This window comes from Nerophis ophidion, linkage group LG23 (genome assembly GCF_033978795.1).
Source record: "Nerophis ophidion isolate RoL-2023_Sa linkage group LG23, RoL_Noph_v1.0, whole genome shotgun sequence".
In the NCBI taxonomy this organism is placed as follows: domain Eukaryota; kingdom Metazoa; phylum Chordata; class Actinopteri; order Syngnathiformes; family Syngnathidae; genus Nerophis; species Nerophis ophidion.
Genome location: NC_084633.1, coordinates 31,863,022 through 31,885,276, shown reverse-complemented (window position 1 = coordinate 31,885,276; position 22,255 = coordinate 31,863,022). Strand labels below are relative to the sequence as shown.

At 41.0% G+C, this 22,255-nt stretch overlaps 1 protein-coding gene across 2 annotated transcripts in view; it reads right to left on the bottom strand.

The window, feature by feature from the left end:
• Positions 1 to 22,255, bottom strand: part of LOC133541075 (26S proteasome non-ATPase regulatory subunit 11A-like) — a 42,039-nt gene that overhangs the window by 10,710 nt on the left and 9,074 nt on the right. The window contains exons 2-8 of one of the 2 annotated variants that reach the window (XM_061884160.1): positions 21,004 to 21,105; positions 17,539 to 17,735; positions 13,542 to 13,599; positions 13,216 to 13,410; positions 12,917 to 13,061; positions 2,332 to 2,392; positions 253 to 315 (exon numbers count right to left, since the gene is read on the bottom strand). In XM_061884160.1, coding sequence (XP_061740144.1) covers positions 253 to 315; positions 2,332 to 2,392; positions 12,917 to 13,061; positions 13,216 to 13,410; positions 13,542 to 13,599; positions 17,539 to 17,735; positions 21,004 to 21,105 — 821 coding nt within the window. The remainder of the gene's footprint in view (positions 1 to 252; positions 316 to 2,331; positions 2,393 to 12,916; positions 13,062 to 13,215; positions 13,411 to 13,541; positions 13,600 to 17,538; positions 17,736 to 21,003; positions 21,106 to 22,255) is intronic. The other variant, XM_061884161.1, reaches the window with a different exon arrangement.

Sequence of the window (22,255 nt, the reverse complement as noted above, 5' to 3'; positions counted from 1 at the left end):
TGGAACTGCGGCGGAAAGGAGCTCAGAGCAAAAATACTTGGCGTGTCGTTTTCTGTCTAATGTTTGATTTCATAAATGCTATTTCATATGTGTAGTAAAACTATCAGTGGCGTTATCGTCATTTTAGGGATCAAACCGGGTTTGCGGCTCTCGGTGGGTTTTATTTAATTGGAAATAGGCTCAAATGGCTCTTTGAATGGTAAAGGTTGCCGACCACTGAGCTAAATGTTGTCTGTATGTGTATTTACTAACCTTTTCAAAGTCTGCAAGTGACCGATTCTTGCTAGCCAGTGCCACACATTTCAGAGAATCTGTCTGTCAAAAAAGAGAAAGAGGAAAGTTGCATACAGTGGATGAACTGAAAATAAAGTTAAGACCCTTTTAGTGACCCTGTATATATGATTGTCCCCCCACATTTTTTAATGATGGTTTAAATGACACAGAAGTCCAGGGTGTACGATGCCTTCCACCCGATTGTAGCTGAGATAGACACCAGCGCCCCCCGCCACCCCAAAGGGAATAAGCGGTAGAAAATGGAGGGATGGATGGATGGAGTGACACTGCCTCTCTCAATGGGCGAGTTACATTAACAAAAAAAACAAGACCAATACTGCATATCAGGAAGCGTATCTTTCAGCTCACATTTGACCATCACCAATCGAACTACAACAAAGAAAAGGGGAATTTTCCAAAGCGTAGGATCATTTTAATCTTATAGAACTAAATAAGGTTCATGTTATTTTTCTGGCTCATTGATCAAGAGTTGCATGTTTCACATTCCTTTCTGCGCTGCGATTGGTTTGAAAAGAACATGTATAAAGTAACTTGGTTAACTGTTAAATGTATTTGCAGGTCAAATGTACTGACTTCTTTAATCTAAAAGATGACAACAACACGGTGTCAAAATGAGCATTAGCACAGGTAGTAAGTGGGCCTTACACTCACTTTGGCGTCATTTACCCAACATGACTGAAATCTTTAATACTTTAAATGTTTTGATCTTTTTTTTCCTTTTACATTTCTGAGCCATTTTTTAACAGTATTACATTTTACTAATTTACCAAAAAACTCATAAAATATAAATTATGAAGTGCATAGTAGAATGTTTCTATAACCAACAAATATAAATAGCAGTGGACAGTGATTTTGATGTGCTTTGACCGTTTAAAAAAAAATATATATATATATATGTATATATAGATATATTTATTTAATAAAAACTCACAATGAAGACATATGGTCATGGTCCCTTCAGAAAAATTTAAGTATATAATTTTTTCCTCACTTTCAAAATATGTATATTTCAATTAGCTTCTGGCGCAATTGGAAAAAAAGTTTTTATTAATTTTTTTTCATATGCAATTTAAATTTTTGAGTGTTATTTTATAATGACAGTAACTCTTTGGATCTCTCCTGTGCCAGGCACAGGGTCAAAAACACTGTCGAAAAGGGCATCTTATAATAAATCTTTAAAATATAAATGAATAAGTTAAAAATAATAATTACATAAAATGTGCCATGCATAAAATATATATATTAATAGCAGCAAAGCTACAATAACTTAAACATCAAGGAGGTGCCCAACCACGACAAACTACAAGTACAAAAACAAACATTGCAACATGTCTCTATGATAGGTTACCGGTACTTGAAAACTGAGCATTATCTTTAGAGCAAAGGAACAATTGATACAGCTCTTGTACGGTATTGTTTTACCGTAATAGCAGGTTTTTCCTTTTTCGATGGCTGGGGCGAACTTATCCGGCTTCGGAGTCTGTCGCGTGCATTTCAACAACGTGCAGACGAAAAAAAATAATTTTACCAATTCAGAAGCGATGACGCGGTTTGGTTGGCAGGGATAGCACGGCATGTCAGGTAAGTTGTGTCCGCATTTAAGTTGTATTTAATAGTTGAAAAAGAGAGGAAATTACATTACTGGTGTCCGAAACACTGTAAAGTGGCCTTGATGGAAGAAGGAAAGATGTGCGAGGGAATTAAAGTTAAGTGTGGGTACACACCGGAAAAATCCATAAATGAGCCACAACTTGTACTAAGTACAAGGTTCAAAGCGATGGAAAAAAGTAGGGTCTTATATACCGGAAAATTTGGTCATTTTGCAAGTGTTAAGTTAAAGTTAAAGTACCAATGATTGTCACACACATTGGGTGTGGCGAAATTTCTCCTCTGCATTTGACCCATCCCCTTGTATTTAATAATGTGGCTGATCTGAAATTATACACCAACCTTGCTTAGCCATAAACTGATAACAATTTAGCCAACACTTATTTAAATCAATATGAAATGTCTTCTCAGAAATGAAGAAAGGGTTACCTGTCTGCCAGCATACCGCAGCACAAGCTTGCCACTGATGAGGGATTGGACATCCTCTGGTCTGAAACCAAAAACATTACAATTGGAATGTGACCGTTTACAGTAGCAGTTGTTGTTCAACTACAGTGACACCTCAATTTACGAACGCCTCTATATGAAAACTTTTCGATTTGCAAACTTTTCGATCAAGTCAAATATGGCTCTATGTGCGAATCATGTCTCTGTGGACAAACGCTTCATTCAGGCGCCTGCAGGCAAGAAAACTGGGCGAAACATTGCTGTGTAGGAGAAGTCACATCTCGACAATTCAGCATGTGTGCCTTTTCTTTGTTTTTTCGCCTTTTGACAAGTGTAGTCCATTTTGTTAACTCAATAAGAAGCCCAAAAACTCAACAGACCAGCGTGGAAAGAAGGAGGAAAACGCTGTGGAGTTAAAAAAAAAAAAAAAAAAGACTATTTGAAAAAGAGTACATTCATGGCACTCACAAGCATGACCACGGCAAAGAACAGAACGTAACCACTACAAGTCTTAATTCTGATGAAGCCGAAATTTTCTGGGAAAAGATACCAGAACAGAATAATAAAGAAATATCACAGCAGAGTAGAAGACAATATCTCTTCTCTTGTTCCAGAGTGGACCCTACCACTTCCACAGAACAAACACACTCCTACCTCTTCCCTTGCTCTCCCTCTGCACTGCAAAAACTGAAATCTAAGTAAGATTAAATATCTCAAATAAGGGTGATATTTGCTTATTTTCTGTCTAATAAGATAATTCTTCTCACTAAGCAGATTTTATGTTAGAGTGTTTTACTTGTTTTAAGTGTTTTGGTCCTAAATGATCTCAGTAAGATATTACAGCTTGTTGCTGAGATTTTATGACCTATATTGAGTAAAACATGCTTGAAACTAGAATATCAACTGTTGCAAAGCTTTGTCATCAACACTCACAAGTATAAAACTACCTTTATAGAAGTAATAATTTCTTCTTTTAAGCATGTAGAAAAAAACAATCATGACTTTGACACAATTGTGTCTCATATTAAAACAGATGACAACCAAATGGACTTTCCTGGTTTTTTTTAATGGAATAAGAGAAAATACGTACTCATATAGTGGTACAGTTGTTATTAGTGAGAATATATCAATCAATCAATCAATCAATGTTTACTTATATAGCCCTAAATCACTAGTGTCTCAAAGGGCTGCACAGACAACCACGACATCCTCGGTAGGCCCACATAAGGGCAAGGAAAACTCACACCCAGTGGGACATCGGTGACAATAATGACCCAGTGGGACGTCGGTGACAATGATGACTATGAGAACCTTAGAGAGGAGGAAAGCAATGGATGTCGAGCGGGTCTAACATGATACTGTGAAAGTTCAATCCACAATGGATACAACACAGTCGCAGAGTCCAGTCCAAAGCGGATCCAACACAGCAGCGAGAGTCCCGTTCACAGCGGAGCCAGCAGGAAACCATCCCAAGCGGAGGCGGATCAGCAGCGCAGAGATGTCCCCAGCCGATACACAGGCGAGCAGTACATGGACACCGGATCGGACCGGACCCCCTCCACAAGGGAGAGTGGGACATAGAAAAAAAAGAAAAGAAACGGCAGATCAACTGGTCTAAAAAGGGAGTCTATTTAAAGGCTAGAGTATACAAATGAGTTCTAAGGTGAGACTTAAATGCTTCTACTGAGGTGGCATCGCGAACTGTTACCGGGAGGGTATTCCAGAGTACTGGAACCCGAACGGAAAACGCTCTATAGCCCGCAGACTTTTTTTGGGCTTTGGGAATCACTAATAAGCCGGAGTCCTTTGAACGCAGATTTCTTGCCGGGACATATGATACAATACAATCGGCAAGATAGGATGGAGCTAGACCGTGTAGTATTTTATACGTAAGTAGTAAAACCTTAAAGTCACATCTTAAGTGCACAGGAAGCCAGTGCAGGTGAGCCAGTACAGGCGTAATGTGATCAAACTTTCTTGTTCTTGTCAAAAGTCTAGCAGCCGCATTTTGTACCAACTGTAATCTTTTAATGCTAGACATGGGGTGACCCGAAAATAATACGTTACAGTAGTCGAGGCGAGACGTAACAAACGCATGGATAATGATCTCAGCGTCTTTAGTGGACAGAATGGAGCGAATTTTAGCGATGTTACGGAGATGAAAGAAGGCCGTTTTAGTAACGCTTTTAATGTGTGCCTCAAAGGAGAGAGTTGGGTCGAAGATAATACCCAGATTCTTTACCGTGTCGCCTTGTTTAATTGTTTGGTTGTCAAATGTTAGAGTTGTATTATTAAATAGAGTTCGGTGTCTAGCAGGACCGATAATCAGCATTTCCGTTTTTTTGGCGTTGAGTTGCAAAAAGTTAGCGGACATCCATTGTTTAATTTCATTAAGACACGCCTCCAGCTGACTACAATCCGTCGTGTTGGTCAGCTTTAGGGGCATGTAGAGTTGGGTGTCATCAGCATAACAGTGAAAGCTGATACCGTATTTGCGTATGATGTCACCTAGTGGCAGCATGTAGATGCTGAAGAGTGCATGGCCAAGGACCGAACCCTGGGGAACTCCACACGTTACCTTAACGTAGTCCGAGGTCACATTGTTATGGGAGACACACTGCATCCTATCAGTAAGATAAGAGTTAAACCAAGACAGGGCTAAGTCTGACATACCAATTTGTGTTTTGATACGTTCTAATAAAATATTATGATCGACGGTATCGAAAGCAGCGCTAAGATCGAGGAGCAGCAACATAGATGACGCATCAGAATCCATCGTTAGCAATAGATCATTAGTCATTTTTGCGAGGGCTGTCTCCGTGGAGTGATTTGCCCTGAAACCGGATTGAAAGGTTTCACATAGATTGTTAGACGCTAAGTGTTCATTTAACTGCTCCGCAACAATTTTTTCAAGGATTTTTGAAATAAAGGGAAGGTGAGACACCGGTCGGTAGTTTACCATGAGGTCAGGATCGAGGTTAGGTCTTTTAAGAAGAGGATGAATAACCGCTTTTTTGAATGCTAGGGGAACAGTGCCCGAGGAGAGTGATAAGTTTATAATATTTAGCACTGATGGACCTAATAATACAAAGAGCTCCTTGATCAGTTTCCCAGGAAGAGGGTCAAGTAAACATGTTGTCTGTTTTATTCCATTTACACGTTGTAGCAATTCCTCTAATGTTATTTCCTCAAAACGAGAGAAACTATTTTGGAGGGCAGTATCCGCCGTATATACCATCGTATCAGTGTTAATAGAACCCCGTTGTAGCTGGGACGCATTGTCTTTAATCTCCTTTCTAATGACTTCAATTTTCTTACTAAAGAATTGCATAAAGTCATCAGCTGAGTGGGTTGAGATACTGGAAGGGGTCCCTTGTTGGGTTAGCGATGCTACCGTACTAAACAAAAATTTAGGATCATTTTTATTACGGTGGATGAGATTTGAGTAATATTTAGCTTTAGCTAAAGTAAGCATGCGTTTATAAGTTATTAAACCATCACTCCATGCTTGATGGTGCACCTCAAGTCGTGCGCAATTTGCGTTCCAGCTTTCTACATAATAATTTCTGAGCTCTAGTTTCTTCTGTAAACCACGGGGTGCGCTTTTTTGGAGCCTTTTTTAACTTTAGCGGTGCTATGTTATCAATGGTTTCGCGCAGGGCGTCGTTAAAGTTGTTAGTGAGGTTATCAATAGAGCCCACATACTTTGGGAATGGTGCCATTACCGAGGGCAGTAGGTCAGCAAGAGTTGTCGTTGTGGCTGTATTAATGTTGCGGCTGCTATAGCAGTTATTATTATTATTAGTTTGACGAACATGCGTCTGAACCTCGAATTTTATAAGGTAATGATCGGACAATACTTTAGTATACGGGAGTATCGTAACTTTGGAAACGGTGATACCCCTGACAAGCACTAGGTCTATCGTATTACCGTTGCGATGCGTGGGTTCATTTATTATTTGTCTGAGACCACAGCTATCAATTACAGTCTGGAGCGCTACGCACGGTGGGTCCGATGGGGTATTCATATGGATATTAAAGTCCTCCATTATGATTATATTATCGGCGTGTGTCACTAGATCAGCAACGAACTCTGAGAATTCATTGATAGAGGCAGTGGTGTGACAGACCTCATAGTAAGCACCTCAAACGATTTATATTTATTATTTATGTTAGGACTAAGGTTAAAGTTTTCGTTGTATATTAGTGCGACCCCCCCACCCCTTTTAAGCGGACGGGCAATATGCGCATGTGTAAAGTTAGGAGGACATGCCTCATTTAGCGCAAAAAAGTCGTTTGGTTTATGCCAGGTTTCGCTGAGACCGATGACGTTAAGATTGTTGTCTCTGATAATATCATTAACTAACAACGTTTTAGGAGACAATGATCTTATGTTTAAAAAACCTATATTATAGGTAGTGGGCTGTTTTAGGGAATTTTTGATCAAATTATCCGTAGTAGCAATATTAATAATGTTGTGTTTATTATGCCCAGTGCATTTAGTAAAGTTACGACCATATCTAGGAATTGATACGACAGGAATTTTCCGATTGTTTGATTGTTCCTTTGATAAACTCCACGCGTCATGGTTAGCCACCTCAGTAACGGGAATTTTCCGATTGTTTGTTTGTTGCTTTGATAAACTGCACGCATCATGGTTAGCCACCTCAGTAACGGGAATTTTCCGATTGTTTGTTTGTTGCTTTGATAAACTGCACGCATCATAGTTAGCCACCTCAGTAAAACACATGTCCAACTCTGAAACACTCAAAGCAGAAAAAACTTGTTCTAATTTAACTGACTCCTTACCCAGACCAGTAGTCTCGCATTTTCCATTTAAATCCGTCTTCAGGATGGAGGGAAGTGGTGTTCTGTGGGGATTAGCCTTCTGCTTTGTTTTTAGCCCCGCTCGGCATCCGCGTTTCCGATCACACCGCTGGCGTTTGCTCCGTAGACGGCCCCCGCTGCTACTAGACTCCCCTGCTTCACAGGCCGCTGGATGTAGCCGCCGACGTATTCCCATGCTAGTTAGCACGTTTAGCACGCACGCGTCTATCAGTCCAAAACAGCCCAAAAGCTTCCCGAAATGAGATTTTCTTATTCAAACGGGAATAGCAGGTCCATTCTATGTGTCATACTTGATCATTTCGTGATATTGCCATATTTTTGCTGAAAGGATTTAGTAGAGAACATCGACGATAAAGTTCGCAACTTTTGGTTGCTAATAGAAAAGCCCTGCCTTTACCGGAAGTATGTGCGCGTGACGTCACAAGTTGCAGGGCTTCATACGTATTCACATTGTTTTTAATGGGAGTCACCAGCAGTAAGAGCAATTGGGACCAAGAAAGCGACAATTTCCCTATTAATTTGAGTGAGGCTAAAAGATTCGTGAATTAGGATATTGATAGTGAAGGACTAGAGAAAAAATAAAAAAATTCAAAAATTAAAAAAAGCGACGGCTCCGGGCGGCAGCAGTGTGTGCGTTTCAGATGTAATTAGACACATTAACTAGGATAATTCTGGACGATCCCTTATCTGCTTATTGTTTTAATGGTGTTTTAGTGAAATTTTAAAGATTGTAAAGACATACCTCAAGATCGGAAGGCTGTGGTGAACACGAAGTGTCTCAGAGAGAAGCCGAGGAGCCAAGCTCACAGCTGTCTTTTAAACAGCTACTGCAGGAGGACGAATAATCCAATGATTTCTCTGGTAGGATATAGATCACAATTTCCCCATCCAAAAACATGCTGGTTGACGTAGAGAAAACATGTTCGCTTGACCGCTCCGTGTTAACGCTTCACAACAAACAAAGAAACACCGGCTGTGTCTCGGTGCTAAAGACAGCTGCAATCCACCGCTTTCCACCTACAGCATTGTTCTTTATAGTCTTTGTTATTAAATGAACAAATTGCAAAAGATTCAGCAACACAAATGTCCAAAATACTGTGTTATTACGCCATGAACATAGACAACTTTTAGCAGTGTTTGGTGCAGCGCTAATAATTCCTTACAGTCTGTGACGTCACGCGTACGCGTCATCATTCCGCGACGTTTTCAACAAGAACTCGCGGGAAATTTTAAATTGCAATTTATTAAACTAAAAAGGCCGTATTGGCATGTGTTGCAATGTTAATATTTCATCATTGATATATAAACTATCAGACTGCGTGGTCGGTAGTAGTGGGTTTCAGTAGGCCTTTAAGGTATTTTTGGGTTAATTGAGGTTAGCTAATTTTACTTGTTTTGGAAAGTCTTGACAAGCCAGCTTTGCTTGTTCAATTGGCAAATAATTTTGCTCAGTTCAAACGAAATACCCTTAATTTTTGTAATTGTATTTGAACACTGACTTTTTGCAGTGTGTCTGCTACTTTCTCGTCAGTTCTCTATTACTCAGAAAGTAGATTAATCACTACCTTGTTATGTTTGTTTGAAATAGTGTACTGTGTAGCATTTCATATTGTGTTCATAGTGTACAAACCTTCACTCAAAATTGGACTTTTGTCAAAGCTGTAACCCATCCATCCATCCATCCATCTTCTTCCGCTTATCCGAGGTCGGGTCGCGGGGGCAACAGCCTAAGCAGGGAAACCCAGACTTCCCTTTCCCCAGCCACTTCGTCTAGCTCTTCCCGGGGGATCCCGAGGCGTTCCCAGGCCAGCCGGGAGACATAGTCTTCCCAACGTGTCCTGGGTCTTCCCCGTGGCCTCCTACCGGTTGGACGTGCCCTAAACACCTCCCTAGGGAGGCGTTCGGGTGGCCTCCTGACCAGATGCCCGAACCACCTCATCTGGCTCCTCTCGATGTGGAGGAGCAGCGGCTTTAATTTGAGTTCCTCCCGGATGTCAGAGCTTCTCACCCTATCTCTAAGGGAGAGCCCCGCCACACGGCGGAGGAAACTCATTTCGGCCGCTTGTACCCGTGATCTTATCCTTTCGGTCATGACCCAAAGCTCATGACCATAGGTGAGGATGGGAACATAGATCGACCGGTAAATTGAGAGCTTTGCCATCCGGCTCAGCTCCTTCTTCACCACAACGGATCGGTACAACGTCCGCATTACTGAAGACGCCGCACCGATCCGCCTGTCGATCTCACGATCCACTCTTCCCTCACTCGTGAACAAGACTCCTAGGTACTTGAACTCCTCCACTTGGGGCAGGGTCTCCTCCCCAACCCGGATATGGCACTCCACCCTTTTCCGGGCGAGAACCATGGACTCGGACTTGGAGGTGCTGATTCTCATTCCGGTCGCTTCACACTCGGCTGCGAACTGATCCAGTGAGAGCTGAAGATCCCGGTCAGATGAAGCCATCAGGACCACATCATCTGCAAAAAGCAGAGACCTAATCCTGCGGTCACCAAACCGGAACCCCTCAACGCCTTAACTGCGCCTAGAAATTCTGTCCATAAAAGTTATGAACAGAATCGGTGACAAAGGACAGCCTTGGCGGAGTCCAACCCTCACTGGAAATGTGTTCGACTTACTGCCGGCAATGCGGACCAAGCTCTGGCACTGATCGTACAGGGAGCGGACCGCCACAATCAGACAGTCCGATACCCCATACTCTCTGAGCACTCCCCACAGGACTTCCCGAGGGACACGGTCGAATGCCTTCCCCAAGTTCACAAAGCACATGTAGACTGGTTGGGCAAACTCCCATGCACCCTCAAGAACCCTGCCGAGAGTATAGAGCTGGTCCACAGTTCCACAACCAGGACGAAAACCACACTGTTCCTCCTGAATCCGAGGTTCGACTATCCGGCGTAGCCTCCTCTCCAGTACACCTGAATAAACCTTACCGGGAAGGCTGAGGAGTGTGATCCCACGATAGTTGGAACACACCCTCCGGTCCCCCTTCTTAAAGAGAGGAACCACCACCCCGGTCTGCCAATCCAGAGGTACCGCCCCCGATGTCCACGCGATGCTGCAGAGTCTTGTCAACCAAGACAGCCCCACAGCATCCAGAGCCTTAAGGAACTCCGGGCGGATCTCGTCCACCCCTGGGGCCTTGCCACCGAGGAGCTTTTTAACTACCTCAGCGACCTCAGCCCCAGAAATAGGAGAGTCCCCCACAGATTCCCCAGGCACTGCTTCCTCATAGGAAGACATGTTGGTGGGATTGAGGAGGTCTTCGAAGTATTCCTTCCACCTATCCACAACATCCGCAGTTGAGGTCAGCAGAACACCATCCGCACCATACACAGTGTTGATAGTGCACTGCTTCCCCTTCCTGAGGCGGCGGACGGTGGTCCAGAATCGCTTCGAAGCCGTCCGGAAGTCATTTTCCATGGCTTCCCCGAACTCCTCCCATGTCCGAGTTTTTGCCTCAGCGACCGCTGAAGCCGCACACCGCTTGGCCTGTTGGTACCTGTCCACTGCCTCCGGAGTCCTATGAGCCAAAAGGACCCGATAAGACTCCTTCTTCAGCTTGACGGCATCCCTCACCGCTGGTGTCCACCAAGGGGTTTTAGGATTGCCGCCCCGACAGGCACAACTATCTTGCGGCCACAGTTCCGATCAGCCACCTCGACAATAGAGGTGCGGAACATGGTCCACTCGGACTCAATGTCCAGCACCTCCCTCGTTACATGTTCGAAGTTCTTCCGGAGATGGGAATTGAAACTTTCTCTGACAGGAAACTCTGCCAGACGTTCCCAGCAGACCCTCAAAATGCGTTTGGGCCTGCCAGGTTGGTCCGGCATCCTCCCCCACCATCGCAGCCAACTCACCACCAGGTGGTGATCGGTAGAAATTTCTGCCCCTCTCTTCACCCGAGTGTCCAAAACATAAGGCCGCAAATCCGATGACACAACTACAAAGTCAATCATGGAACTGCAGCCTCGGGTGTCCTGGTGCCAAGTGCACCTATGGACACCCTTATGTTTGAACATGGTGTTTGTTATGGACAATCCGTGACAAGCACAAAAGTCCAATAACAAAACACCACTCGGGTTCAGATCCGGGCGGCCATTCTCCCCAATCACGCCTCTCCAGGTTTCACTGTCGTTGCCAACATGAGCGTTGAAGTCCCCCAGTAGGACAAGGGAATCACCCGGGGGAGCACTTTCCAGTACTCCCTCGAGTGTACCCAAAAAGGGTGGGTACTCTGAACTGCTGTTTGGTGCGTAAGCACAAACAACAGTCAGGACCCGTCCCCCCCACCCGAAGGCGGAGGGAGGGTACCCTTTCGTCCACTGGGTTGAACTCCAAAGTGCAGGCTTTAAGCCGGGGGGAAACCAGAATTGCCACCCCAGCCCGTCGCCTCTCACTGTCGGCAACGCCAGAGTGGAAGAGGGTCCAGTCCCTCTCGAGAGAAGTGGTTCCAGAGCCCTTGCTGTGCGTCGAAGTGAGTCCGACTATATCCAGCCGGAACTTCTCCACTTCGCGCACTAGCTCAGGCTCTTTCCCCCCCAGTGAGGTGACGTTCCACGTCCCAAGAGCTAGCTTCTGTAGCCGAGGATCGGACCGCCAAGTGCCCTGCCTTTGGCTGCCGCCCAGCTCACATTGCACCCGACCTCTATGGCCCTTGCTATGGGTGGTAAGCCCATGGGAACAGGCCCGGCCACCAGGCGCTCGCCATCGTGCCCCACCTCCGGGCCTGGCTCCAGAGGGGGGCCCCGGTGACCCGCGTCCGGGCGAGGGAAATCTGGGTCCATGTTTTCTTTTCTTCATAGAGGTCTTCGAGCTGCTCTTTGTCTGATCCCTCACCTAGAACATGTTTGCCTTGGGAGACCCTACCAGGGGGCATAAAGCCCCCGGACAACATAGCTCCTAGGATCATTGGGACACGCAAACTCCTCTACCACGATAAGGTGGCAGCTCAGAGAGGAGAAGCTGTAACCCATTATTCATATTTGTTTAAATTCAAAATTGTTTCATATGGTGACTCTGCTTCACTATACAAACTTCTATATTTATGAACCATAGTTAAGAACCAATCAAGTTTGTAAATCAAGGTTCCACTGTACACTACATTTAGCAGTTTCCCCACTACAGTACAGGCCAAAAAATTGGACACTTTCTCATTCAATGCTTTTTCTTTATTCTCATGACTATTTAGATTGTAGATTGTCACTGAAGGCATCACAACTATGAATGAACACATGTGGAGTTATGTATTTAACAAAAAAAATGTGAAATAACTGAAAACATGGTTTGTATTCTAGATTCTTCAAAATAGCCACCCTTTTTTTCAGCACACTCTAGGCATTCACTCGATGAGCTCCAAGAGGTAGTCACCTAAAATGGTTTTCACTTCACAGGTGTGCTTGAAGCTCATCGAGAGAATGCCAAGAGTGTGCAAAGCAGTAATCAGAGCAAAGGGGGGCTATTTTGAAGAAACTACAATATAAAACATGTTTTCAGTTAGTTCAACAAGTACATAACTCCACATGTGTTCATTCATAGTTTTGATGCCTTCGGTGACAAAATGAAGAAAACGCATTCAATGAGAAGGTGTGTCCAAAATTTTGGCCTGTGCTGTACGTGAAGACAATATGCTGTATTGCACGATGCAAAGCATGTTGCTGAATTTAGGTGTGTCCAACCTAGCACCGCATCACTTACGCGTTGAGCATGATTTTGCAGAGCAGCATATACTTGAGTCCTGTAATGGCTCGGGGACTGTCGATGGAGTTGTAGCCCTCAAAGGTTTCATAAAAGTAGGAATAAGCCGTCTTCCAGTCTTTCTCCCCAGCGGCATGAATGATCCCTTGAAAATACACATATTGATATTAGGCAAACAGCAGTGAAGGACAGTAGAAAGCATCTTGCCATTGTTAATTTCGCCAAATCACCATCTCCAGAAGCTTTTTCTTGACTGGTAAATCTAACTTTAATACATTTTGGTTTCTTCTGCTTTATACCTGACTGCATATCTAAAGCTGCTTGTAGTTTTGGCGGGCAGTAGATTGCGTTGGCGGTTGTCCTGGCTGAGGTGAGCGCAGCTCGAGCCTTTGGCAGGTTACTGAGGGCGTGATATGTTTTACTCTCCAACAGCTGGACCTCCACCAGCAGGGCTTTGTCATCCATTTTCTTCAGCTCCTGCAGCAACTGGGAGCCTGGAGGTGGAAAATAAACATAACACATAACAAAATCACAAAAAGTGCCACAGTTCTGCATAAGAAAAAGCTTACTAACATACTGTAGGGTAAAGACGGGAGATTGTAGGGAAATGAATCACGACACTCACCGAGTTGTAGAGCTTCCTGGTAAGACTTTGTGTCGAAATAGAGTGAAATAAGCCGAGCCTATGGAGAAAAGAAGATAGGAGAATTGTGTATTTAAGACCAAAACATAAACCATCATGTTTCAAAGTGCTGTACAGCGCGACAGTAAACTAGAAATGCATTGTAACAGATGGCAAATATAATATACAAGATTATTTTGATTGATATTGTAATCACGATTAATTACACGATTATTCATTAATTTGAAAATATAAGTATTTATTGTACCAACAAAACTCAACTTCAAATAGCGTTAAAAAACAGATATAAATTAGTAAAGAAAAAACAATAAAAAGCAAAATAATAATAATGATAGCAATAACAATACATTTAAATAATAGCAACACAAAAAACACCAATAAAATTATTTTTTACCGGTTTTTTTTAATTCAGTTTTTTTCCTTTTTACACTTATTTTACCACCAGAGAGTGTGCACTTTTTGTGTCGAATACAATTCAATTAAATGCAAACATCCTCACATTTATTGGTGCAATACATCTTTGGACAACTTTGACGAGTATTTTAGGTCAAAGCATTGTAATTGTCTAAATATATCAATAAGTGTTTTAAGTACATTATGCTTGTGTAAAGTACTTTTTTGACACATTTATTTTGTTAGTGCAGTCAAAGGATGGTTTCCTGCTGGCTCCGCTGTGAACGGGACTCTCGCTGCTGTGTTGGATCCGCTTTGGACTGGACTCTCGCAGCTGTGCTGTATCCATTATGGATTGAACTTTCACAGTATCATGTTAGACCCGCTCGACATCCGTTGCTTTCGTCCTCTCCAAGGTTCTCTTAGTCATCATTGTCACCGACGTCCCACTGGGTCATCATTGTCACCGACGTCCCACTGGGTGTGAGTTTTCCTTGCCATTATGTGGGCCTACCGAGGATGTCGTAGTGGTTTGTGTTGTGGTTTGTGCAGCCCTTTGAGACACTAGTGATTTAGGGCTATATGAGTAAACATTGATTGATTGATTGAAACTAAATATGGCACACCACGCTATTATCGTGAAGGCGGAAGTGTGCTTTGCTGTTTTCAGTTTGTCAAGTAAAAAGTCGACTCACTTGAGGATGTAAAAATCGATTAATCAATCAAAGTTTACTTTTATAGCCCTTAATCACAAATGCCTCAAAGGGCTGCACAAACCACAAAGACATCCTCGGCTCTGATCTCACATCAGGGCAAGACAAAACTCAACCCAATGGGAAAATGAGAAACCTTGGAAGGGGCCACAGATGTGGGGAGGTAAATGGAAGTTCCACCGTCGGTGCATAAAAATATAGCATGAAAGTAAATTTCCATCCTTCCATTTTCTACCGCTTATCTCTCTCAGAGGAGCTGAGATATCTCATTGACAGATCCGACCAGCTCCTTATTTTAAGGCACTTATGGTCCAGTTTTGCACACATTTTCATTAACTTAAAGGCCAACTGAAACCCACTACTACCGACCACGCAGTCTGATAGTTTATATATCAGTGATGAAATATTAACATTGCAAAACATGCCAATACGGCCGGTTTAGTTTACTAAATTACAATTTTAAATTTCCCGCAAAGTTTCTTGTTGAAAACGTCGCGGAATGAGGACGCGTGCATGTGACGTCTCGGGTTGGAGGGGACATATTAGCCAGCACCACTTGCGGCTAAAAGTCGTCTCTTTTCATCGCGCAATTACACAGTATTCTGGACATCTGTGTTGCTGAATCTTTTGCAATTTGTTCAATTAATATTGGAGAAGTAAAAGTAGAAAGATGGAGTTGGGAAGCTTTAGCCTTTAGCCAAACAAACACACAGTGTTTCCTTGTTTAAAATTCCCGGAGGTGAAGCTTTACTATGGATCAGAGCGGTCAAGCGAACATGGATCCCGACCACTTGTCAACCGGCAGATTTCGGTGAGAAAACTGTGGTAAAAAGTCGCCTCTTACCGGAGATCTGCGGAGCTTGCGCCTTACATGCAGCTGCCGTGACTTCCCTCAGACACTGGCGACAACACACCCGTGGACACACCCCTCCGACTATCAGGTACTATTTAACTCACTAAAACACTAGCAACACAATAGAAAGATAAGGGATTTCCCAGAATTATCCTAGGAAATGTGTCTAAAAACATCTGAATCGCTCCCAATGCAATCTCCTTTTTTTTTTTTTTTACTTTATTTCTTTTATTTTTTTTTTCTAGTCCTTCGCTATCAATATCCTCATCCACGAATATTTCATCCTCGCTCAAATTAATAGTAAATTTTCGTTTTCTCGGTTCCCATTAGTAACAATGTGAGGATGTGAGGAGACCTCACACCGGTGACGTCATCGTCTGCTACTTCCGGTAAAGGCAAGGCTTTTTTATTAGCGACCAAAAGTTGCGAACTTTATCGTCGATGTTCTCTACTAAATCCTTTTCAGCAAAAATGTGGCAATATCGCGAAATGATCAAGTATGACACATAGAATGGACCCGCTATCCCCGTTTAAATAAGAAAATCTAATTTCAGTAGGCCTTTAATGAATGTGGGAATTCCTTTAACTGTTTCTTATTCCACTAATGAATTGTTTAAAAGTTGCATGTGATAAACGCTTATTTAGTGACACAAAAATAAATGTAAAACTGCATCAATGTACATAAATTAAAGCTGCATCAGTAATTAATTTTCAATCGAATAGTAGCTCCTGACTCATAATCGAATCGTGATGTGGCCAAAGATTTCCACCTCTAGTTGCTATTAACATTTAACAATATTTCAACGAGTTCCTTATTCTCTTTTATTACATACAATTGAGAAAATCCAAGTTAATAGCACACGATAACTAAACAAAAGTAAGAATTACTATCTCAAACTCATTTATTTTAACCTCTAAGTATTTTTGTGTCCAGGGAATTATTTTGTAAGTTTGTAAACATTAACAAAATGAACAACAAAATTATTTAAAAAATTTAAATACCCATTTAATTACTCTTGCATCCGTTATATAGTGATACTATTTGTGGTATAGATTGATCCGCCCTCCTCTTACATGTCATGTACTGACTGTGACAGTGCTTACACACCAATAGTTGTTGTATAATCCTCTGTTGAACTCATATTAATATACTTCTTAAACTTTACCAAGCATTTATTTCTTTGTGTTGTTTCAAGCTACGTTAGCTTTGCTTTTGGCATGCCTGCTCCTGGCTTGCTCTCGGTGTTTAGCCTCGTCCTAGAGTGTTAATGGTACGTGATAATTATACTTAAGGAACTAAAACAAATTAAGTTTATTTTCCCTAATAAAAGATTCCAACTATTAATCTAGGGGATCAGCTACACACTGTGTATGGAGACACATAATTAGCTTAATTGCTTTCTGCTTAGTCAAAAAAATGGTGTCAGTCAAACGGGATCTGTGTTTATGGTCGTCATTAAAAAAATACACACATCAGCAGTGGCCTATCACAAACTTTTTCATGAAAATCGGCCGAAATTGATCGGCAGCAAAACGATTGGCACTTCTTTAATACCCAGAAAAAAAATCATTACTATACATCCATTACCCAAAGATTTGGTAATAGTAATAACTAATGATAAAAATTTGTTTTTGAATTATTGCAATATTAGCCTGTTTCTTTTAAAATAGAGTCAATTATATGAGGACATCATCTGCCTCAGCCACAACCCCGCTGCCATGAATAGATTATGGTTCTTGGGAATCACTATTTGGTTTGCTTGTTATGTTTTTTACTCAATATTTTTACCTCCCTCAAAGGTTATTCCTCTCTCCCATAGTGTCAATAACTATCACGTTATTATGCATAAAGCCAAATATGCAAATTAGACAATGAGGTCAGTTAGTGAGAGGGTCTTCCATCGCATTAAAAATATATTTCAACATCAACGATAAAGGTTTTAAAAGTTGTTTCAACTGTTTGATGGATCGACTAACCACTCAATCCTACTTTCTCTCTCTTTATTTGAGTTTTTCTCACCTCCAAAGCTTGTCGGAGGAATGTCCTCTTCTCAACCTTGGCCCAGTCAATGCACTCCAAGCAAAGCTCTACTTCCTGACCTGTGGCAGCATCCATGTCCAGGAACAGGTCGAGCAAGGAGCGGACCAGTCGGGCGGCTTTGGCCTTAGAGATAGAGTTGAGGAATGGTCGCACATACTTCAAGAGACCACCAAGCTCTGAAGGCAGAGAGAAAATGATGAGCTGTCAATAGTACAGGTAAAATAAGAGGTTTAAAGGTTGTTTTTTTTTAATAAAGCTTTTGTTTAGTTGTTGTGTGATGTAACTGTAGACGAGCAATCACATTACAGGCTGATGTGTTTTATATATATAACAGTACACAAAAATTTTGGTTCAGTACGTACCTCGGTTCAGAGGTCACGGTTCGGTTCATTTTCGGTACAGTAAGAAAACAACAAAATATACATTTTTTGATTAATTATGTAACAAATTTGCTAAATCTTCCACCAAAAATATTTTTCTTAGTGGAATATTTGATGTGAAGTAATGGGAACCTTGGATAGGTCAATAATTCATAATAACATTGATTTTGATTCAGTATTATGTTTTGAGCAATGACAGTTTGAAAGAAAAAAAAACAGCTTTGTTTTATTAGTCAACGTTGCAACTTTTTCTAAATTACATTTAGCCTTTAAGCTTTTTTATTTCACTTTTATGTTTTTGTTTATTTTAATAGTATATATGTACATATATACACACACACACACACACACACACACATATATATACATATATATATATATATATATATATATATATATATATATATATATATATATATATATATATATATATATATATATATATATATATTAGAGGTGTGGGGAAAAATCGATTTGAATATGAATCGAATCGTTTACGATGTGCGATTCAGAATCGATCCTCATTTTTGAAAAATCTATTTTTTTTATATTTTTTATCAATCCAACAAACCACTACACAACAATACCATAACAATACAATCCAATTCCAAAACCAAACCTGACCCAGCACCACTCAGAACTGCAATAAACAGAGCAATTGAGAAGACACAAACACGATACAGAACAAACCAAAAGTTGAATTGAGTTTAAGTTTATGTGAAACAAAAATGAATATTATCAACAACTGTATCAATATTAATTATAATTTCAGCATAGCAGTGATTAAAAATACCTCATTGACATTATCATTAGATATTTATAAAAATAAAAATAAAGAACAATAGTGTCACAGTGGCTTACACTTGCATCGCATCTCATAAGCTTGACAACACACTGTGTCCAATATTTTCACAAAGATAAAATAAGTCATATTTTTGGTTTATTTAATAGTTAAAACAAATTTACATTATTGCAATCACTTGATAAAACATTGTCCTTTATAATTATAAAAGCTTTTTATTTTTTTTTTTTAAATCTACTACTCTGCTAGCATGTCAGCAGACTGGGGTAGATCCTGCTGAAATCCTATGTACTGAATGAATACAAAATCGTTTTGAATTGGAAAAATATCGTTTTTTAATTATATTATATTATACATATGGATTGCATTGTTATGGTATTGCTGTGTAGTGGTTTGTTGGATTGATAGAAAAATAAAAATAAAAAATAAATCAAAAAAAGTTTTAAATTTAATTTAAAAAATAGATTTTTTAAAAATGAGAATCGATTCTGAATCGCACACCGTAAACGATTCGATTCGTATTGATTTTTATATATATATATATATATATATATATATATATATATACATATATATATATATATTAAGGGTGTAACGGTAACAAAAATTTCGGTTCGGTACCTACCTCGGTTTAGAGGTCACAGTTCGGTTTATTTCCGGTACAGTAAGAAAACAACAAAATATAAATATTTTGGTTGTTTATTTACCAAATTTTTAAACAATGGCTTGATCCTTTTAACATTGGGAACACTATAAAAATTCTGCCCACGTTAATCCACATTAAACTGCCTCTAGTTGTTGCTTGGATTAAATAAAATGACAACTTTTCTTCTACATATAAAAAGTGCAACATTAAACAGTTTCAAGTTTACTCATCATGCTTAATTTATTACAGCATTGGGGAAGCCTGTAGTTGATTTTTTATTATGTAAATGTTATATTTGTATCAACATGTGATAGCAGGGACCCTGCCATTCAAAACTAGGCTGCTACATTACTAATGATTAATGTAACTATAGCTGAAAAAATAGTACAATAACAATAGGAGAGACTATTCATCCCTGAACACCATGGAGTTCATGTAGGCTATATGATGCACTTACATTATTATATACACTATCAGATACAAAAACTCTTCATTTAACATAATGTCCTTTTTTGCTGCTTCAACACACCTCAATCAACACTGTCCAAAACACACATACACACACACACCGCAAAATGAGCTAACATTACACTAAAAGCTAACCAGCCTTCACCTAAAGCCAGGACTGCGAGTGAGTTTGTTTCTTGAAGGTCAACGGGCTCATAGTGATGTTTAGAAAGTAGTTGACTTGGAAGTGTTTAGTATAATTTGGAGAGAGTCCGTTGCTCCCCTGCTTTTGGTGATTTAACCCCCAATTCCAACCCTTGATGCTGAGTGCCTATTTGGCACTCAGCATCAAGGGTTGGAATTGGGGGTTAAATCACCAAAAAATGATTCCCGGGCGTGGCACCGCTGCTGCCCACTGCTCCCCTCCCCTGCCAGGGGGTGATCAAGGGTGATGGGTCAAATGCAGACAATAATTTCACCACACCACGAATGTGTGTGACGATCATTGGTACTTTAACTTTATCTAAACACCTATCTGCTCGACGCTGAAGCACTGACTAGATGCGCTCTGAATACGCACTGCTGATTGGCTTGTTATCGCTACTGTTGTAACCAATCAGATGGTTGTGTGGGAGGGACAATGCAGGGTGCTGTGTACAGACGGAGGCAGAACAGAGCAGAGCAGCTTGTTAAGACTTTAGCATAGGCGGATGAGATAGGCGCCAGCGCCCCCCGTGACCCCAAAAGGGAATAAGCGGTAGAAATGGATGGATGGATGGATACTTCATATGTTCGTGTGGAACCCGTTTGGGGGACCGGTACTTTTTAGAGGCGGTACATTACCGAATATGATTCATTAGTATTGCGGTACTATACTAATACCGGTATACCATACAACCCTAATATACACATATACACAGATATTTAGACATTATTCAAATAGTATCGATATTTTTGATTTGAGAAACAACATTAAAGCCTGAAGATTTGGTATCGGCATTATAACAAGGTCAACAAGGGATAAAAAGGCTATCGATTTCGAGAGTGGAACTTCCGACCTTCCGGTCAGAAGGTTTCCCATTGTATGAATTATGAACATGACTAAATGATTACACAACACAATGATGTAATCAAAGAACACATTTTTTTGTAACTACAGTTGTGCTTACCTGTAGCTTGTCCTGTCTTGGCCAGCAGTCCACCCAGTTCCAGGATGCTTTGCTCTTTAACACGCAGAGCCTCCTCATCGCTAGCCTGGATGTCACGTTTCACTGCAGCACACACAAACATGGTCATATTTAAATTAATTCAATGACATTGAAAAAGAAAGTTACATCAGAATTACTTGGGACTAAGGTAAGATAAATGGTCTAAATAATAACCGCAGTAAAACACCCGACGGTTAGTATTACCATTTTAGAATAAAATTATCAAATAATCTTGATTGATAACCACACTTTGATAAAGTCGTGGACTATTATTTGTTTTACACACAATTTTAGTAGTTTGAAAATGCTCAAAACTATGCATTTCAGTATTTTGTGATTCTTGAAAAATGGATTGAACTATGGATTGTCCTAACTGATATATTCTGCAGTAATGTTAGTGATTCTTTTATCAATTATTTCCACCATATCTCTGCAGCAGCCGTGTCGCCAGACAGACTTCACTTTAGTACTGGCTGTTCAGAGTCGGGACCCAGGATGGACCGCTCGCCTGTGTATCGGTTGGGGACATCTCTACGCTGGTGATCCGACTCCGCTTGGGATGGTTTCCTGTGGACGGGACTCTCGCTGCTGTCTTGGATCCGCTTTGAACTGAACTCTTGCGGCTGTGTTGGAGCCACTAAGGATTGAACTTTCACAGTATCATGTTAGACCTGCTCAACATCCATTGCTTTCGGTCCCCTAGAGGGGGAGGGGGGGGGGGGGGGGGGGGTTGCCCACATATGAGGTCCTCTCCAAGGTTCTCAGTCATCATTGTCACTGGCGTCCCACCGGGTGTGAGTTTTCCTTGCCCTTATGTGGGTTCTTCCAAGGATGTCGCAGTTGTAGTGGTTTGTACAGTCCTTTGAGACATTTGTGATTTAGGGCTATATAAATAAACATTCATTGATTGATTGATTGATTATAGTTTTAAGTTTACATAGCAAAGACTACAGCGCACATACTACCGTATTTTTCGGACTATAAGTCGCAGTTTTTTTCATAGTTTGGCCGGGTTAGCGACTTATACTCAGGAGCGACTTATGTGTGAAATTATCATCACACTACCGTACAATATCAAATAATATTATTTAGCTCATTCACGTAAGAGACTAGACGTATAAGATTTCACCGGATTTAGCAATTAGGAGTGACAGATTGTTTGGAAAACTTGTAGCATGTTCTATATGTTATAGTTATTTGAATGACTCTTACC